General features: G+C 36.7%; 1 protein-coding gene across 5 annotated transcripts; it reads left to right on the forward strand.

Moving 5' to 3' along the window:
- The first annotated feature begins 1,654 nt into the window (after positions 1-1,654).
- On the forward strand, positions 1,655-19,940 carry LOC123677958. Of its 5 annotated transcripts, none has more exons than XM_045614713.1 (12): positions 1,655-1,966; positions 3,607-3,733; positions 4,372-4,568; positions 4,626-4,864; positions 4,918-5,094; positions 6,128-6,292; positions 7,314-7,848; positions 9,718-9,919; positions 9,981-10,160; positions 13,609-13,924; positions 16,247-16,429; positions 19,000-19,940. In XM_045614713.1, exons 2-12 carry the CDS (start codon positions 3,639-3,641, stop codon positions 19,333-19,335), a joined length of 2,625 nt encoding a protein of 874 aa, XP_045470669.1. In that variant the 5' UTR covers positions 1,655-1,966; positions 3,607-3,638; the 3' UTR covers positions 19,336-19,940. The 5 variants fall into 5 exon arrangements, with proteins under 5 accessions (XP_045470669.1, XP_045470668.1, XP_045470672.1 ...); XM_045614712.1 differs by having other exon boundaries at positions 1,656-1,966; positions 3,607-3,737; XM_045614716.1 differs by lacking the exon at positions 19,000-19,940 and having other exon boundaries at positions 1,656-1,966; positions 3,607-3,737; positions 16,208-16,330.
- Positions 19,941-20,502: the final 562 nt, after the last annotated feature.

Here is a 20,502-nt window from a genome sequence, read left to right on the forward strand (position 1 = left end):
AATGGTCTGTTTAGCTGAAAATGAATTTTGTTCCATACTTAACGGTTACGGACGCAGTGTATAAGATGAATTTATAAACAAATTGACACGCATGGAGTACTTTCGGTTCCATGATTTTTCTTCACCCAAGAAGTGCTCAACGCGCCTAAAAAAGTTTTTAATTCAAAAAATACCTCTGCCGATTATGGATTATATGTATAGTATGTAATTCCATTGAAAACCGGAAAATAGTTGTGAATCTATTACTTTCCTTTTTTCCTTGCCCTTTGGATTGAGAAAGTAATATTGAGGGTGTTGTGCTGAAAAATGAGGCATCCAAAATCTCAGGGGGGGCCATGGCCCCCCCCTGCGGGCGCCCATGGGTATACAATTTATTTAAAAAATGGAGCCACCAACAATTTGGACCACTTGGAGGTTCCGAGGTTGCTGCATTTTCTCTTCGACGTCGTAGTCCATGTTTTCGGGGTCCATGGACATGTGAACTATAGGTGTAAGGGTGAGATTTTCTTCACCTCCAGTCTTTATACAACTGCAGCCAGCAAGAACTTCTCTCCAACGTCAGCAATTTGAGCTGGAGCTGCTTCGAGATACTTGAAAATCTTTAATATTGGGGAGAGATCTCCTGATACATCTTCTTCCCAAATGCCAAAGGGTGCTGAGGCGTTGTCGCACCAACTTATAGCGTGCAGGAAAATTATTTCCTAGGGCCCGTGTTTGAAAGAGTGGGAAGTATAATTTTTACTTTGACACCCCAAGGCATTCAGCAGCACTAGAAGATCAATGTCTTCCCCCATAATGACTACAGTGTTTTACTCCTCGGGAACTGGAACAGCACTTTGTACGATCAGAACATCAGCGTATTCCACTGAATGCTTGACTTGGATGCCCTTGGTTTCCAGTTCACCCTTCAGCATCGCTATAAGATTCATCTTGTGCGTGTCATCGGAGTGAAATTTTGCCTGCGTAATGGTGCTGACTGAAATTGAATTGGAAAACACAAACTTAATAGAGGGGTTCAGCGAGGAACGCCGATAACGTTTTACTGCTTTGGTGGCTAATCCCACTAGGATAATCATAAAAAAAACACTGTGATATTGCTCCCAATGTGCTTTTTGATGTAATCCACGTAGTTTTGGCAGACTACCTGGAATATTACTCCGCTTGACTTCGTCCAAACCACTATTCGTGAAATTCCCCTCATTTCGAACGGCTGTATGTCGGTTGATGGTATTAAGTTTAGAAAAAAGGTTTTGAATACTAAATGGTAGCAAATTTAATTCTCTACAACTATAGAAAAAACGTTTTGATCGAAAACTACTACTCAGCAAAAAATCGATAAAAGTATAAAAAAGGATAAAAGTCCGATTATGTTGAATTCTTCTGCCCTCCTCAAGTAAGCACACGATCCTCTTGTTGGATAGCAAAGTCATTCCACAGCACCCCTGAACAACCTGTAGAAGTTTCATTAAGTTCGGAATTTTTTTCCAGCTCTTTCCACTTTTTTGCTCTGCCTACTGGACTAACTTCCAAAGCACATCATCACAATTATCTAGCTCGTTCGAGAAAAGATAAACAGAAAACATAAAGAAGAATACGCGGGCAAACAAGCCGTGTCGACGTTCCCCAGGCTAAAAAGCCGGACCTAGAAGACGCGGCACAGCTGATAGACGTCGGCCGTCGGGACGCTTCGTTCCTCGCGTGTATTTTTAGAGCGCCTGCCCGCAAACCCGTGAAGGATGAAGTTTCACCATGGAAAAGTGACCCGATTGATGATTTAATTGAATTAACATCAAACCGGCAACAAAAGATGTCTCGATATGGTTTTTAGTGGTGTTAAAAGAGCATCGTCCAATCACCAAAGTGGGTTTTCTATCGGCGTCCAGTTCAAATTCGATTATGTTTCTAAAAATAGCGCAAAATCCGATACCGTTTTGAATTTCAGTTAGATAAGGAACAATTCTATAAGGTGAGTTGATGTGTTTTTGTACCAAAATTAATGTTTTTCCGGGAAAATGATCGTATTGTATCCGGAATAGAAATTTTGGTTTTGTGAGGTTATGTTAATAGTTGAAGAGGTTCAATGCCGAACTAACTCTTACGAAAAACTGTGAGTCGAAACTTTGTTAAACCTCATATCTAAAAAGAAAAATCTCAAATCAGTTGTTTAAGTTTTTGTTCTCCGAAATGTACTTTGATCTCTTCACAAGAATTCAATTAACTATTTTTCGGTGAAACTCTACGTTTGACAAGGAGAATTCCCAACTATAAATACTCCTCAACTATAGTGAACTCATAAATCTATTGACGATAAAAAATTCACAATTAACGCAAGTTCAGAATAGTTCTATCTCATAAATACTTAATTCTCAAAATATACCTAAAGCTAATTCGAAATTCCTTCATTACATATTTACGTTTCAATAGAAAAATATATAGACAATGTAAAATCTTAAAACTTTCAAACTTGTTATGATGATACTAAATATATTCTTTTTTACTACGAACTCCTATTTATAATGTCTAGATGTTAATAAAATAAACCTCTTTGTAAGATAGTTTTTGAATAGATTCGTAGACTATCAATACCGCGTTGAGGTACCTACTTCACGTATTACTTAGGTATTATTATTATTACAATACTTATATCCTTTCAAATAGTTCAAGAGAGAATAAAATATTCCATGCTGTTTTTATCAGTACTTTTGTTTTCATAAAAATTCATGTGCTATTCTTCGAAGAAGATCTGCGATGAATTTTTTATGATTTTTAAACATGAGACTTGATTCGATAATAAATTTTCCGCCAATGTTAAACTCGATATTTTGGCATAGAAAAATACTTGCTGATAAATTGGTTTGATAATATTTAATCTTTATTTTTTTCTTGTAGATTAGTCCTATTTTATTTGAAATATGCTTCAATATAATACAAATGAGAAATTAATCAATGTAAATCTGGAAAATCTCATTTTCTAAAAGCGATTCGTGTATAAAGAAAATTTTGAATTTGACAATGAACTATATCCAGCAAAAAATTATACTCAGTTTACCTATCGGACACCAATCATTTTTGGTTATTAATAGAAAATATATTAGTTCAAGGACAGCATGCCGAGAAATTCAAGTTGAAGTTTTCTAAAACGTAAGGGTCGAATTTAGAAATAGCTTATATCTTTGTCTACATAAAAATGGATAACTTTTTGACTCTTGTTATCGTAACAATTCTACTCTTTTTTTTTCCTACAAAAACAAAAAAGGTCAAATGTCTAGCACTTCTGAAAAGACAATCGAATTACCTCTAACCCATCTTTCTATTTAAGATTTCAGGAGTTGATACAAATTGATTGGAACAAACCGTATAAAATGTTCCACTAAACGAATCAAAGTTTACCTCTTTTTCAATTTTTTCTGATATTGAGGGGGTTCCATTTCAAACTGAAACTTTGTATATTACTCGATAGTTTCAAAATTATGAATCTTTGAAAATTTTATTTGAATTGAAAAAGGCTCGAATACTGCAGCATGATACTCATTTCATGATTTTTTCAAATCACGAATATTTTGCGAGCTTTTTTAAATTGAGTGTAATCATTTCTCTACTTTGCAGATGGCGCTGGTTATGCTACCCTGTGATTTACCATGGTGGGAAAAAGTGAAACAGTACCTTTTACGTATAGGAAAGATCAAAGATCCTGGAGGCCTCATAAACGAAATGGAAAAAATTTACGAATTATGCAAGTAATAAACATTAATTTTAAAGAGGGAAAAGTCTACCACTTTTCATAATAACCCAAAAAGATGCACAGTTCTAGAAAATTTCATAAATTCCATAGATAGAAGTAATTTTAAGTAGCATACTTTTTGAGAGAACAAATTTAAATGGACATTTTCTACATTTTAGAACAGTAATATTTGCATACACTCAAAAATTGTACCATTCCTACCCGATCTATTTATCAATTTAAAACAGATCCAGAAATAATATCAGAATTAATTGACTGCGATTTCCGCGTGTTGAGATTTGTTTATTTAATTATGGATTTGACATCTTTGATCAATGGCATTCTACGCCTACAAGTTTTAAATATAATAACCTATTTAGTAAAGATAACAAATAGTAATTGAGCAGGAAGAATAGAAGAGGTAGTCGGAATATTGATATAATCTCATTTTTCGTTTCAATTCTAATATAAACAGAATGTTTATGAAATAAGACAGATTATGAAAAATTAATTCATTCACTTTTGAATCTTTCATTAACATTTATACAGGCTGTGAAAGTCTAGGTCGTGGTTTATAAATAGTTTTGGACTTTAAGGAATTCCAAACAATTTTCTAGGTTCTTTTGCTGAATATGCCGCAATTTTTGCAGCATAAGTCTCGATCCGGATGATGAGAATTCCGAACCAAACCTATTCCAAGGATTGAAGGAGTTTTTAGAAAATGACCTGTCCAATGAAGAGAGGAACAATTTTTTCAATAGAACTCTTCCGAATATGGTGAATAGAGCCTTGAAGTTGAAGGAGTACAAGCCCAAAGGTGGACTGCATTTCAGTCTTCAGCAACAGCGTGAGTTATTTTATACAAAGGTTGAACTATAAACAAAATTTAGAATTTTTTTTTCAGCTGATTTCACTGAACTGGATTATGATTTTGTTTCTTCCCTGATTGCAAATGCGTTTTTTTCTACATTTCCCCGAAGAACAAATAAGAGTCACCCGACCTTGAGGAATTTCAATTTTTCTAACTTTTTCGAAAGCTTAGACTTGACTTCACAAAAATCGAAACTTGAAGGTATCTTGCACTATTTTGATTGGCTGGAAAAGAAAGAAAACTGTATGGGGAGGATTAAGATAATGCGACAGGTAAGACTTTGAAACTTTTCGTATCACCCCCGGAAATTCGATAATTGTTTTAGGTTATGAGTGGTAAAGAATGGCTCACAATTGAAGACTGGTTAGAATGTAGCTTACCTCTGTGTTCAGTACAAATAAAACATGATGGAAAATTGGAAAGAGCTGAGGCAAATGCCTTGAAAATCTGTTTTTCCAGTTCGAAGATAGGCGAAAATGTCCTTAATAAGGGTGCTTCACAGGTAAATAGTAACTTCACAATTCGTCATCGGCATAGAGCTAAGGGCCAATTTCACCACCTTCTGTTCATAACTTATCTAACAGATATTTCTCTAAATATTGTGTTTCACAAGTGTCGGATAGGTTAAAGTGACCGCTACTCTTCCAGATAATATAACACTGAGATCAGATGACAAATATGTATTCTTATTTAGCAAATTGTCATTGGTCATTTTATTTTGAATAAACGTGAACGAGAATAGGTTGGGTATTTCAATATTTGTTGAACTATTTTTGGTGAAACAACGTTTTGTGTGAACATGGATTTTTTCAAGTTTTTAGAATTCGAAGTTGAAGATTTCCTTGCACATACATCACTTCCAAGAAAACGTCGTGAAATAAGACCTCGAGTTGATCATTATGTTTGAAGAAATTAGGTCTAGGTTTCGATGATTGAATTTAGCATTCAATTACATAGTTAACTCAAGTTGCTTACCTTGTCGAAAGTGCCCGTATCCAGAGATGTTAAAATATATCTCTGTATACTTCCTTCCATATATTTTTCCCTTCTTGCAGGTAACTGCACTGTGCAGTGTTTTTTTGTTTTCCAAGACATGCTTATACTTTTCTATTAGAGAGACGAAATTTTTTTTTCTTCGCGAGAAAACTTAACGTTTCTTTCCCTTTTTTGTACTGGTCCATAAGATATTACTACCAGATCACAGGCCACAGCTCACTTCCTCAAACATAAACAGGACCTAAAGCAGTTATGCGTTAATTCATTGATCGAATCATCAGTATAGCAACTCAGTGATCTCTGCCATATACACCTTCACCTTCTCAGCAGAGCGTGGTGACTTTCTCTTAGAACGGTTAGGTTTAAATCCCAAGTGATGCTGTTCTGCTGAGAATTAGGCAGAATGTGGCGCCATCTCTCGAACTAACAAAGAGTCACCACAAATGTAAAACATTATGATTAAATCGGTTCTTTATTTTTTTGTATATTTGAATTGATTGTCATCCCATCCATTTTGAATATAGTCATTCATTTTATAGGAAAGTATAAACTTAATAACATTTCCCGAAATTTTATCTACACTACTAAATGTGGAATCACTAGAAGATAATGAAGTTTTGACCATTGAAAATGTAAGACATATTACAAGGATAAACGATCCGAAGAACAAGGCCTCTTTAGAAAAATTGGAATATCCATACACGGTGAGTTGTTTTCGTTTATTCCTTCAATCGTGTAACGTAATTTTTATTGATTATCATTCTCCTTAACTTTATTTATTACGTCCGAAAATGGCATCAAGCAATTAGGTTCAATTTACTGGTGAAGACCTAGCTATCAAATTTGTATTTGTATTGCACAACTTTGCTTCCGCCGTTTTGTAATAGCAAAATATTGAAATATTAGTCGTTTTGTCTCTGGATCATGGAATTATTCTCAATTGAACATGACAGCTTACGAGCCAAATTCTCATCATTTGCGGGAGGTTTTAATTTTCTGCTTCAATATGAAGAAATCTACGGCTGAGGCTCATCAAATGCTCTCAAATAACTATGGTAAGGCCGCTATTAGTGAAAGAATGTGCCGAGAGTGGTTCAACGCTTCAACAACGGCGATTTGGACGTCGAAGACCAGCGGTGGAAGTGAGAAGGTTTTCGAAGATGCAGCATATAGGAGACATTACTTGATCAAGATCAAGGTCAAACGCAACAAGAATTGGCAGAATCGCAGTGACGCAACGAGCCATTTCAAAACACCTGAAAGTCATGGGAATGATTCAGAAACAAGGAAATTGGTTGCCATATGAGTTGGAGCCGAGAGATTTTGAACGACATTTTCTTTTACACAAAAGCCTCGTATTTCTAAGGAAGCAAAGTTGAACGACTATGTATTTATGAAATTTGATGATGAATATCCATAACCTAACCTGAATAGGTTTTTCAATCGCTGATAATCTTGAGGCGAAAGGAAATACATTTTGGCAAGACGTTCTCGAGCCAAGTTTCTATAGATGCGCCCTCCCTCAAGTTATTAACCAGAGGAAACCCAGCAATATCTGCCTAATACACTATCTCACACAATCGCGGAGAGGTGACTCTGCTGCAACGCGGCAGCTCTTTTAAACCAGCCAGGGCCACATTAAAGTATATCGCGACGCCCATAACGCCACCTCTCGGTCAGACAGAGACACTACAACATTTTATAGTCCTTGTTCATTAATTCCAGACTTCGGTTTGCTGCATGGACGCAGATGACTATACCAAACTACCCATAGGCCAATACGAAGAGGACAACATCCTGAGGGAATTGAACAAGTGCCTTTTAGCCTTTCAACAACGACAAAACAACACCAACAACAACACCATTATATCGAACGTGCAACCGTCCAATCCACACAAACAACGGCGTCTATCTCCCATAGGGGAATCCAAAAGGTTGACCAAAGAAAAACGAAACATGGTCCCTCTGATTACAGAACAGTCTTGCAGTACGACCAAGAGCGATTCTTCCTCCGTAATCGACAACAACAATATTTGCAATAATAGGTTGCAAGTGCAGAATAACGTTGATAGAAACGCAGTTAAGAAGGTAGGCGCCAACTCAGAGCTGGTACATAATAGGAGAGGGAGGTTTATAGTGTTGGGTAGCTCTGGGGAATGTCTTCCTGTCACCAGGAGGCCATTGGAGACCATGAGGACGATCTACTCTAGTTTTGACTCCAGTGACGAGGAGTTTCATAGCGCTCAAACCAGTCTAGAAGGTAAACCCAACTGAATAACCTAATTTTTATATACCTCAACCCAGTGGCGGTTCGTGACGTTGAGGACAGCTGAAGTTTTGAAAACATTCAAAAAAACATAGCGATGATATTACCCGAAAAGAATTAATCGAAAAATTACCTACCAATTTCACAAAAGTTTCACTTTCTGTGTACTGATCATCAAACACTTTTTTGGGTGATTAGTTTCAAGAGGGAACACCACCACGTGACTGTCCAGTTTAAAACGAAATTATAAATATTTCTTCTTACAAATCATCGATTTTTATGGGGTTTTCACATGATTTTTTCAAACAATAATTTACATCTTATAATTCCCGTTTTTCGCAAAAGAATTGATGATATGGAATCTCTCCAAAGCACTGATATATTTTAAAAATATCCTTAAAAAATATCCTACAAAAAATCATTACAACAGAGAGCAATTTTGTGAAGACTTGTAAAGTACACTTTCAACGAAAGTTGTAACTATTGTAATATTCCTAAGTCCTACTAATCATTCAATGATCTGGGAGTTCCAATGAGAGGTTTCATTTTGTTAAAACAACGAGTATATTTTGAGAGTAAAAATGCGATGTTTATTTCATTGTAAATAAGAAGGTATCCCATTAACCATAGTAAACGACTACCGTTGCAGTATCATATCCTTTTTATGAAATTTTCTATGACCAATTCTTACACATCCAGCTTTATGTCCTCGATAACTTCACGAATTCAATATTTAAGGTCTTGATCGTGGAGCATTGGCATTTACCTCATCTTTTACGTGGCCCAAAAGAAAATAGTCTAAAGGTGTAAAATCACAAGATTACGGTGGCCAATTGTAATAACCTCTTCGAGAAAAAACACGTCCAGGAATCTGTTCTTGCAAAATTGCGATTGTTTTTGCTTGTGCGGAACGTAGAGCCGTTTTGTTGAAAATGAACGTCGTCCACATCAATATCTTGCCTGATTCCTAAAATTGACGAGAAATCGATAAACCTGGGTTTTCGTCAACACTACGGGCTTCAGCAGCAATATTATCAGTTGTCCTTGAGCGACGAACACAGTTTCGATTCTTCTCCTCCCTAACTGATCCCAACAGCTCAAATTTTTCCAACAATTTTACTATTGCCATATTATAAGGAAAGGATAGTGAGCCAGTGTAGTGCTTTTTTCGATTTTGTTGATGTTGAGCGCCATCTAGTTGTACTCACGTTTTACTCGAATTTTACTGTCAAAAATTGGTCCGTAAAGTGGAACCCTCTGAAAAAATCGGTGTTATTTCGAAGAACTAAAATATTTGAAATAGAGTGGTCAGATGATTTCTATATTTTGATATTTTCTCTGCTCTTTCCTTATACTATGCTATTGCCGCCCTAGAAGGAGCTTCACGGCGATGTCTTCTTCTTTATGTGCCGTCTCCTTTAAGAAGGTTGGCTATCATCATGGCGATTTTTACCCTTGAAGTTGCGGATCTGAACACGGCGATGTAAAAATGCTTTATTTTTGCGAACTGTGACTCTAAGTTTTCACCATTCTGGTTTTGAATTTTAACAATTTTAATGAGTTGTTGAGGCGTGTAACGTTTAATATTTAGTAATGGCGTAATTTTTACTCTTCTCTTGTCAAAAGATGAAAGCTACAAAGGTGAAAACTGGCCAGATAGCGGGTATGTAAAATGGAACCTCTTAGTGGAAAACCCTGTATCTATTTTTCATAAGTCTTATTGCATGTTCTTGAATAATTTTAAATATTTTTTCAGATATTATAAGAGTGTATATTTAGAAATTTCAAGTTAGGGTAGTCTGTCCATTTAATTTGTTTTCCAGTATTCCTCAATTTTTCCGATTACCAACATTAATGTTCCAGGTAGCGAAGAAGAAAGCTTCAACTTGAAATACAGTATAGACCTAGACACTTCCGAAAGAAGACACCACTTTGCAAAGAAACTCAAGAACGATCTTAAAACAGACGCGCCACTAGAGTCATCGAGTTCTTCTTCTTCCTACGACTCGAGCTTCGCAGTCGGAATTTCTGTGACCGGTTCTGGAGTACGTGACGAAAACATTAAGTGAGGATTTTCACCGATAATAACTAGTCTGTGCTGGTTTTAACGATATCATGTTTCGTAGGGTTCGAAGGGAAGGCTCTACAGGTTTCGCTCTGAGGGAGGACTCGTTGGACGAGTGCTTCCTGCAGGATTCGCTACAGCAGGAGAAGAAATGGATAGACAAATTCAAAAATAAACATTCTGTTTCTAACAAGAGGGAATCGAACAGGTCGTCGGAATACAGTTTCAGTTCAGAGTATAGGTGAGAATTTTTTTTTAGTTTTCCGTACTTCACTGATGGCTGACCTTGTATTCGGAAGAGTTATTTCAGGAACGAAATTTCGAAATTTCTTGTAACGGGTGTTTTTTTTCGAGGTATATAACTTTGAGTTGGCATTACTGTTCAAGATGGCGACCGATTTAACAGCTGTCAAGTGATTTATTCTCAGTTTGGTTTGGCAATTTATCAAGAATAGAATCACGCCTGAACAACGCTTGCAAATAGTGCAATTTCATTTTGAAAATAATGGTTCTGTGCGGAATACGTATCGCGCACTACGTCCATTTTATTTTGTTTAGCGATGAAGCGCAGTTCTGGTTGAATGGCTAAGTCAACGAACAAAACTGCCTCATTTGGAGTGAAGCTTATCCTCAAGTGTATGTCGAAACACCGTTACATCCAGAAAAACTGACTGTTTGGTGCGCTTTATGGGCTGGTGGAATCATAGGTCCGTACTTCTTCAAAAACGATGATGGCCAGAACGTTACAGTCAATGGTGATCGGTATAGAGCCATGATAACTAACTTTTTCATTCCTAAATTGAACAACTATGATGTCCAGGAGCTGTGGTTCCAACAAGACGGCGCAAGGTGTCTCACAGCTCGTGCCACAATCGATTTATTGAAAGACACGTTTGGTGACCGCCTAATTTCACGTTTTGGACCTGTGAATTGGCCTCCAAGATCTTGTTATTTAACACCGCTAGACTACTTTCTGTGGGGCTATGTAAAGTCATTGGTCTATGCGGATAAGCCACAAACCCTTGACCATTTGGAAGACAACATTCGCCGTGTTATTGCCGATATACGGCCACAAATGTTGGAAAAAGTAATCGAAAATTGGACTACATCCGAGCCAGCCGTGGCGGTCATATGCCAGAAATCATATTTGAAATGTAATGCCACAAGATTATCTTGCGGATAAATAAAATTCATGTCAATGGAATAATCCATCGTTGTTTTATTGCAATTTAAAGTTCTACAGCTCTAAAAAAAAAACACCCTTTATTATTTTTTTTAACTTTAAGCGTGATACAAGTAAAGTAAGGCTATTAACGATGGGAAACAATAAGAGCCGAATGGTCGACAAGGCTGCGGTTGCAGCACCATATTCTTTCCATGAAATTTTTCATGACCATTTCGCACATTTCCAGCTGTACGTCCTCGATAACTTCACGAATTCCATCTTCAAGGTCTTGAATCGATTGTGAAGCATTGGCATATACCTTATCTTTCACGTGACCTCAAATAAAACAGTCCAAAGGCGTTAAATCACAAGATCTCGCTAACCAATTTTCATCACCTCTTCAAGAATTAACACGGCAAGGAAACTTTTCTTGCAAAATTGCATTGGTTTCGATGCTCGTTGAATATAAACAAAGCGCCGTCTTGTTTGAAATGAACGCCGGCCACATCAATATCTTACTTTTCCAGCCATAAGAAATCATCAGTTATAGCTCGGTATCGCAATCCATTCACTGTAACAGTTGCACCAGCCTCATTTTTGAATAATTTAGGTCCAATCCCACCACCATCACCAAACAGTGACACGTTGTGGTTGGAGAGGCATTACAACAATCATTCTTGGATTTTCCGATACATTTCAATTAGCGAAGATAAATACTACGTTGCTGGCGATCAGCCAGCTTGAATTCTTGTATTTTAAAAGTCTTAATACTTAAGTTTTTATGCAACATACGGTATAATGCCTATAATTACCAGGATCGACGAGACATCGACAAACCTGGATTTTCGTCAATACTATAAGAGCTATAGCAGCAAAATTCTTAGTTCTTATTGAACGATGCACACGGTTTCGATCCTTCTCATCACTAACTTGTTCCAACAGCTTCAATTTTTCCACCAGTTTCACTATTGCCGGCCGAGAATGTGCTTCACGACAAACCAAAAGTGCTTGAGTTTTGCGAACTGTGACTGTGAGTGATTCGCAGCTTTGCTTGATTTTCAAGCCAAATAGTATTTTTCCAATCTCAAGTCAAGTCAAGTATTTATATATCAAGTACTTGATCCAATCAAGCTACTTGGTTTTTAGTAGTTTAGCAGTTTAGCATTGTGTAGTGTCACATTAATAACAAAATGATGAAATGAGAAGGAACCTTGCAAAAAAACACTTTTATTTATTAAACTTATTATATAAAAGAACCGAAAATATCAACTTTTTTGAAATCACTATAAATCATAACAATAAAAAATAATAAAAAAATAAAGTTTCTCAATATTGAGAAACCTCCAAGCTTTGTTTGATTTCATAATTTTCCATCCAGAATCTAAGACACATGAGGCATCTCATAGATTTGTCGTCTAACCTATGGCGGGTTTCTGTAACTGTAAGAGCAGCTCTGCAAAACTGTCTTTCAACAGGAGCTGAAGATGCTGGCGTTAATAAAGAATCCTTGGTCATTTCGGCCAAGTTTGGAATAGTTATTTATAATACAAGTGCAGAAGGTAATGATATTCTTCTTAGAATGAGCCTTCTGTACGAGTATTATACATTATTTTCTCTAATTCATTGCATTTTCATTGAAATTAATGAAATATTTCCATAAATATAATTTAGTGATTTTTGCATTGAAAAATGTTGGTTGGCAGAACTGATTTCTTTAAGGCAATTTGATGAATTGACAGATAAAGCCGTAGCGGAAAGTTCGGAGTGCCAACATAGAATAATAAAATATAACCATGAAAACTGTGCGTTTCTGACATATTCTCGCACGATTTTGTTCTACAAGATGTGGAAGAATGAACGGAATAACCACAGAATTAGAGAAAGATATTTCTCTAATTCATTCCATTCCAAAACTCGCCACTTCGTGGCTCGTTTTTGAATTTTGAACTCGTGGAAGAATATCAATGCCTTCTACACTTGTATTATAAATAACTATTCTGAAACTACCAAAATCTACCAATAGATTTAATAGAGTGTGAGAAAACTACTAATAAACTCACACTGGCGAATGCTTCAGTCTTTCGACGCTCGTGAAATCCCCTTATTTAGTCTAAGCGCGCACGAGATTGCAGAAATATATGTCGTGCGACGCGTGCATATCAAGCCTAATTAATATGAAGTAGCTTGATATCAAGTCAAGCAATAAATATCTAAAATCAAGTCAAGTCAAACTCAAGTATGTAATTTTTCACGAGCTTGATTTTCAAGTCAAGTAGTTGGTTAAAATGTCAAGCTACTTGGCTTGATGAATCCCTAACTGTGGCCTATATTTTAACCATTTTTTCAGTGAATTTGAACACAATCTCAACGAGTTGTTGAAGCGCGCATCGTTCAATTTGTAGTAATGGCGTAGTTTTCACTTGTCAAATGTCAAAAGTGACAGCCCAGATAGCGGGCAATTCAAAATGAATCCTTTTATTCAAAAACTCGTAGAAGTTCTATATTATTGATCGTAACATTTCAGTTCCGAATTGGAAGAACTATACGAACAGTTTTCCAAGTGGCTAGAAGATCCAATACTAGAAACGGAAAGAGGAACAAAAAAAGAACTGGATAACCGGGAACTGGCTGTTGTCAAGTTCGCAGGATCTCTTCTGAAACGAACCTTGAGCGAATCCTTCGCTGGTGTGCCTGTCCCCTTGACCGAGGAGATCGCAACAGCATCGTCCAACGCCAAATCGAACCAGTCGAAAACTCCCAACAGGAACAAACTGGTTCTGAACGCAAAATCCTTGAGCTTGGAACTGGCCAGACATAAGCACAGACTCGCCGCTCAGTTGGTATGTAGAGTTCAATTTGACAGTTCATTCCTCGTAGTTCTAACCATAGATTTAACGAATTCGATATCATCTCTGACACTAACAACCTCGTCGACCTTTTTTGCATGGAAAGAAAAACTACACATCGTTCAAGGAAATGTTTGGGAATTATCCAAATTGTTTGTAGAGAATAGTTACATAATTTTGATATTTTCCCCGTAAAGTTAGCATTCACCTTAAATATTAGAGCTGAAAACACTGAAATTTCCGCATACTCACTGGCAAAACGTGAAACGAATTTGTTATTATTATAATCTGGTAGATAATTAAATTTATGGCATGTTTCCAATAAATCTGGCCTTACGGCGTCAATGGTGGCTTGAATATTGGCTTCCAATGCTTCAAGAGTTGCTGGTTTGTCGACTCAAACCAATGACTTAACATAAGTAGGTACTTGAATCATATCAAGCTACTCGATTTTAAGCATTTTTATTATGAAATGTCACATCATTAAAAAAATGATGAAATGAGAAGGAACCGTGCAAAAAACACTTTTATTGATTAGACTCATTGTATAAAAGAACCGAAAATATCAACTCTTTTGAAATAGAAACATAAATTGAATCACTATAAATAATAATAAATAATTATTATTAAATAAAAATAAAAAATATTAATAATGAGATTAATATTGAGAAACCTCCTATTTGATTTCATAATTTTCCATTCAGGATCTAAGACTCATGACGCATCTTATAGATTTGTCACCCTAACCTTGCGGGTTTTTGTAACTGTAAAAGCAGCTTTGGAAAATTGTCTTTCAACAGGAGCTGAAAATGCTGTCGTTGATAAAAAATCCTTGGCCATTTTGGCCAAGTTTGAAAAAATATTTCTGAAATTACCAAAATCTACCAATAGATTTCATAGAAATGTGAGAAAACTACTAATAAAGTCACACTGGCGAATGCTTCAGTCTCTCGGCGCTCGAGGAATCCCCTTATTTAGTCCAAGCGCGCACGAGGTTGCAGAAATATATGCCGTGCGACGCGTGCATATCAAGCTCAAGTAATATCAAGTCAAGCAATAAATATCTAAAATCAAGTCAAGTCAAGCTCAAGTATGTAATTTTTCACGAGCTTGTTTTTTAAGTCAAGTAGTTGGTTACTTGGCTTGATGAATCCCTAGGCATGAAAGCCAAAATCCTTAAGTGAACTTTTGCACGTAGTCGAAGGACAAAGGCCAACAAGTTAGGAACGGCGACGTATCAAAATTTTGGCGTCTGTTTCAACACTTCGCGCTATAGCAGCAATATTATTATCTTCGGTACGCACATTTCTTTGTCATGTTGGGTGCTTTGAATCGAGAATAGTAAAATTAGTGCGAAAACGATCAATAACTGCACGGATTACTTTATCACTAGTCCGATTATGTTGACCGTAAAATGGTGGAACTGCTCTATGAACTTCGCGAACGGATTTAATTTGATACAAATTGGAAGCATTATCTTTGCGCGCTAACGATTCATAATGAATTGACAAACCTTACTGAACAGAAATGCCAACAGTTTGATATTCTATTCTCGGCTGTCAAACCATAGATAACAACCATCGAAACTTTATCATGCAGCTAAAAACACCCGTCACCTATAACGTAATTAATTCTTATAAAAATTAATTAATTCAGAATTAAAATAAATGTTACAATTCTCCTAGAAATAAGATTCAACTTAAAAACAATAACTACGTTCGCCATGAAAAGTGACACTTCTCTTCCTTATGAAATTATATATCTACACACTATTATTCTCGTTGTAGTTGGTCAGTGAGTATGTGGTAAATAATCTGTGGTAATTGAGTTAGATATTAAAAACGAACATGCTAAATTCAAATACAAGCCTGCCTAATATATTCAACAAAAAAAAATCCTCATTAATTTCTATCCCAGGCTATTAATTGGCCTGTTATTGATGAAATAATGAACAGTTCAAGTAAGAACTGTTCAGCCTCTGAACTTGTCTGCATAAAAGTACGTTTTTTCGTACAGGCTCCGTCGACCGCCGCGTTTCGACGACTTTATTTAACCAATCGCAATTCTAGTAATCGCTTAGCTCCGCCCATCTACGCGATTGCTAGAATTGGGATTGGTTACGATTGGTTAGACAAAGTCGTCGTAACGCGGCGGTAGACGGGAACTGTCTGGTGAAAACGACTTTATTCGAAATTGAAATGTAGTTAATAATGAATGAATTTATCGATGTTCAGTTTTCCACATTTCTATGCAAAAAAGTAAATCGAATAATCGTAGCTGAGATAGATACTGGGCCTTGGACCTCTTTTTTAACAGATCGAACATAAGGCTCCAAGGACAAAGGATGCCCCTGATCTGTTGCATAACGACACTACGAAACATACAACGAACGAAAAACGTAAAGTTTGGTTTGTAACTTACGATATTGAACCTGTGGTTCAAACTTTAGAAGCTGTTAGTGTCAAAATAACACTGCCAAAGGCATCGAAAAAAGATAAGGTAAAATCTAATTTCTTGTCTTGATACCTTCCTAACCAGCTAAAAAGGGTTGTATACACTTCATTACATGCTTGTACTCGATGTTTTAACAAACTAAATCCCATTCTGCCTTATTTACCCAGTATTAGATTGATATGTTTTCATATGATTAATGCAATGTGATCAAATTTTCCGATTAACAAAGAGCAATCGAATGTTTTCTCAAATTGGTGTTTTTTTCAATGGGAAAGCAAAACCCCAATCAGAAATCACTATACATATACGCATCAAATATCTAGGATAATCCTGAAACTGTTTTCTTTGAATCAGTCAATCGAAAGTACAATTGCTAATATATCAATTCTTTCTTTTCAGTTGAAAGATTAGCTCTAGCTAATCGACCCCAACAATAATCTAAAACTAGAAGGCATATGTTATTTGCATAATGCCTGCATCCATCATTTGTTTTATAAAGTGCACAACTAAGTTCCTGCTGTTTTTTTTTATGAAAATGCAACTTTATTGTGAAAAAATGGTTACAAATGAATCATTCAAAGTATTGCCCATTGTTAGCTACAACTTTTTCCCATCTGTATGGTAGAGTTCGAATACCGTTACAGTAAAAGTGTTCATCTTTTGAGGATATCCTCAAATCACGATTATTTGGCATATCATATTCACACAACCAAAAGTATATGACGCCAAAACAAACTATAATATGGTAAACCAGTTTGTTTACCATATGTCTAAGAGCTTGGTCCATGACGCTTCAGGTATTATTTAGGTGCGAGGAAGAGGGGCTTACTGTCGATCCCTCGAAAACAACAATAATTCCGTTCAATAATTCTCGACCTCAGAGCTCCGGTCCTAAATGGTCAGACTCTGTACTTCTCTAGTGAGTGCAAACATCTAGGTGTTATCCTGGACAGTAAACTGAACTGGGGGGAAACATATAGATAAGACTCTTTCCAGAGCCACGGCGGCCATGTGGGCCTGGAAAAGACTCTTTGGAAAGACATGGGGAGTGACACCGAAAATGTTACTGTGGTTATATACATAGGTAGTACGCCCTATTGTCACCTATGCATCTCTAGCATGGTGGATAAAAACCGAGGAGGCCACCACACGCAGCCGGTTGCAGAAACTGCAAAGGCTGGCATGCATTTGTGTCACAGGAGCTATGCGCACAGCTCCAACAGCAGCGCTGGAGGTCATACTTGACTTGCCTTCCTTGTGAGGAAATGTAGCCTGCTGGAAGCAATAAGAATTTCCCTCAATGGAAAGCTCCTACCTGGAAACTGGGTTGGGCATATAAGGATATTGAATCAACTAGATTCAAACCTCTTGGCAAAACCATCGAATGTTATGCCAACCATTTTCGATTTTGAAACGGTCATAAATGACCGTCCTAATGCAATAAGATTCGTGAATCGTTTGGACAAAAAGTCATCCATATGGTTCACCGATGGATCAAAATCAGAGAGAGGTATTGGCATTGGGATATATGGACCTAAACTGAGGATCTCTAAAGCCCTGGGAAGTGAGCCCTCGATTTTACAGACCGAGATACTGGCTGTTTATTTATGCGCTCAGGAGTGTCTTAAAATGAACCTCAAGGGGGCGCATGTCTACATCACCACGGACAGCCAGACCACGCTGAAATCCGTGGAATCGTACTGCCAGGGGTCTCTGTTGACTTGGGAGTGCCGAAACACCATAAAGTAACTGGCCAGAGGCAATAAAGTGACTCTACTATGGGTACCAGTACACAGTGGTGTTGAAGGAAATAAAAAAGCCGATGAACTTGCAGAAAGTGCATCAAGGTAAACACCTGCTGGACCTGAGCCTTTCTATGAGCTAGGAAAAGACCAATATAAAGCTGCAGTCCAGCAATGGGAGTTGGATAACAGGATAACCCACTAGACTAACACTCCTGGACTTACTCAGGCCAAGAAATTCGTGACGATTTCACCTACTTACGCCAAAAAGCTCTTGAAGCAGTCACGAGCCGAGCTTCGGGTGATGGTGGGACTGCTGACGGGGCACTGTCGGTACAAACATCATTTGTACTGTATAGGAAAGTCAGCAGATGAGATTTGCAGGCTCTGTGAATCAGAGGAAGAAACAGCCGAACACATGGTATGTAAGTGTCCAGAGCTGGCTGGCTTAAGAACCATTCATATGAGAAAGCCAGTCCTGGATACCCGAGAGGTAACGGCTAAGGCCCCTAAGGAGGTTGTCAGTTTTATTAACGTCATTGACGACCTCCTTGGGTTTCCATGAATGAGTAGGGTAGAGAAAAAAAGATCTACATGGTCGCAGTTCCCGGAAGGCTTACCGAGGCTCAACGACCCCTGTTCAAAAAATAATAATGATAGGTATTTCAAAATCTATTAATAAACAGCGGGAATTTAGTAGCGCACCTAATTGATTCGTTGTTGCAATAGGCGTCAGAATTATTTTGAAATATTTTGAAATTTAGTCATATCTAATTTGATTTTTCAACAGTAAAGTACCTATGTCCTTTGAATAATTTTTAAAAAGACCATTGTCGACTCCGAAATGAATCTAACAATATATTCTCTACACAGATGTCTCAAATAGCGCAAGTACCAAGTGGAGGCCTCCGCCCAATAGCCACAGGAAACTGGGGATGTGGTTCTTCTCGAAAGGGAGATGTACAAATAAAAGTTATAATTCAGTGGTTAGCGGCAAGTGTGGCTGGGGTACCATCCCTGATCTACTTCACTTGCGGACATCAGCAAATGTCGAAATTGGACACAGTGTGCAGAATACTTTTAGATAGGAAGTGGTGCGTCAAAGATTTGACAAAGGCAATTTTAAAATACTCAAACCATGTTTTACACGGTAGAGAAATTAGTGGAAATTTATTCCAAGAATTAATAAGTCATGATAGGAGCTCATGAGAAGTTTTATATTTTTTAAGGTATTCTTGTGTTTGTAAAATAATTTTAAGGGACAAGAGTGCTATGCAATTAGTGATTATGCAGGTATTTGATACCTTCATTTTAACTGTGTAAAGAATTTTTTTTTTAAATAAATAACTTCCTCTAAGACTATCAAATGCTTCATGCGGTAAAAATTTATTAATTAGAATAAGGAATTACTGGAATGTAAAAGAATATTTATGTACTTGTTACCATTTCTCAACTTCCAACTCTTTCGCAATAGAAAACTGAATGTTTTCAATGAGTTTTTATAAATTTTTTCTGTTTTTCCAGTGAAAAAATCATAAGGCACCCTGATTACATATCAAAAATTTCAAAGTTACAAGACTGAATAACAAGCCATACCATATTAATTAAACAATTTCTTTCCGCATGTTCTATACACAACAAAAATTTTCACTGAAGAATACCGTAGATATGCATATAACAATGTATTCATTAATTCCACCAACAAAATGTAAAGATGAATAATCTAAAATGTGATGCATTATTTTTTTGACACCACTAAAATATCTAGAAATACTGATGTATCCACTCACTCTTTAAAACGTTAGAAATAAAACTGGTGACTATATTATAATAACCAGCCTTCTTGGATTTAAAGAAGATTTTTAATATTTCAGATGTTTCCTTGTCAAATTTGGCCGACATTTACATGAAAATAATACTCATTACACTTTCATTATATATCGGGTGTCCCAAACTCGATGGCCTATTAGACGTTTCTGGAAAACTAATCATAATTTTGAGCTGAAAATTTGCATATTGGGGTTTGAGACAATGATCTTTCTCCCTAAAATATTTTTAGATCTCTACAACTTCCGGTTATACCGGAAACAGACTACTACTTCCTTATTTCAAATGGCACACCCAGTATATTATTGCATCGTTAGATAGCTTTTTTGATGGCAATTTCGGCAATATGCCATACCTTGGGTAAAAATTCAACGGTTCATGAGTTATTGGGATTCTTATGAAAAAAAAGATGGCGATGATACTCACATTTTTTTGAATATTTCAGCAGAAAAAGCCTTTTTCGAAAAAAATTTGTTTTGTTTCGTTTACGCAAATACGTAGTATTATAAGACTGTTTTCGGCTCGGACCAAAAATGTACAGGGTGTTTA

This window comes from Harmonia axyridis, chromosome 4 (genome assembly GCF_914767665.1).
Source record: "Harmonia axyridis chromosome 4, icHarAxyr1.1, whole genome shotgun sequence".
Taxonomy (NCBI): domain Eukaryota; kingdom Metazoa; phylum Arthropoda; class Insecta; order Coleoptera; family Coccinellidae; genus Harmonia; species Harmonia axyridis.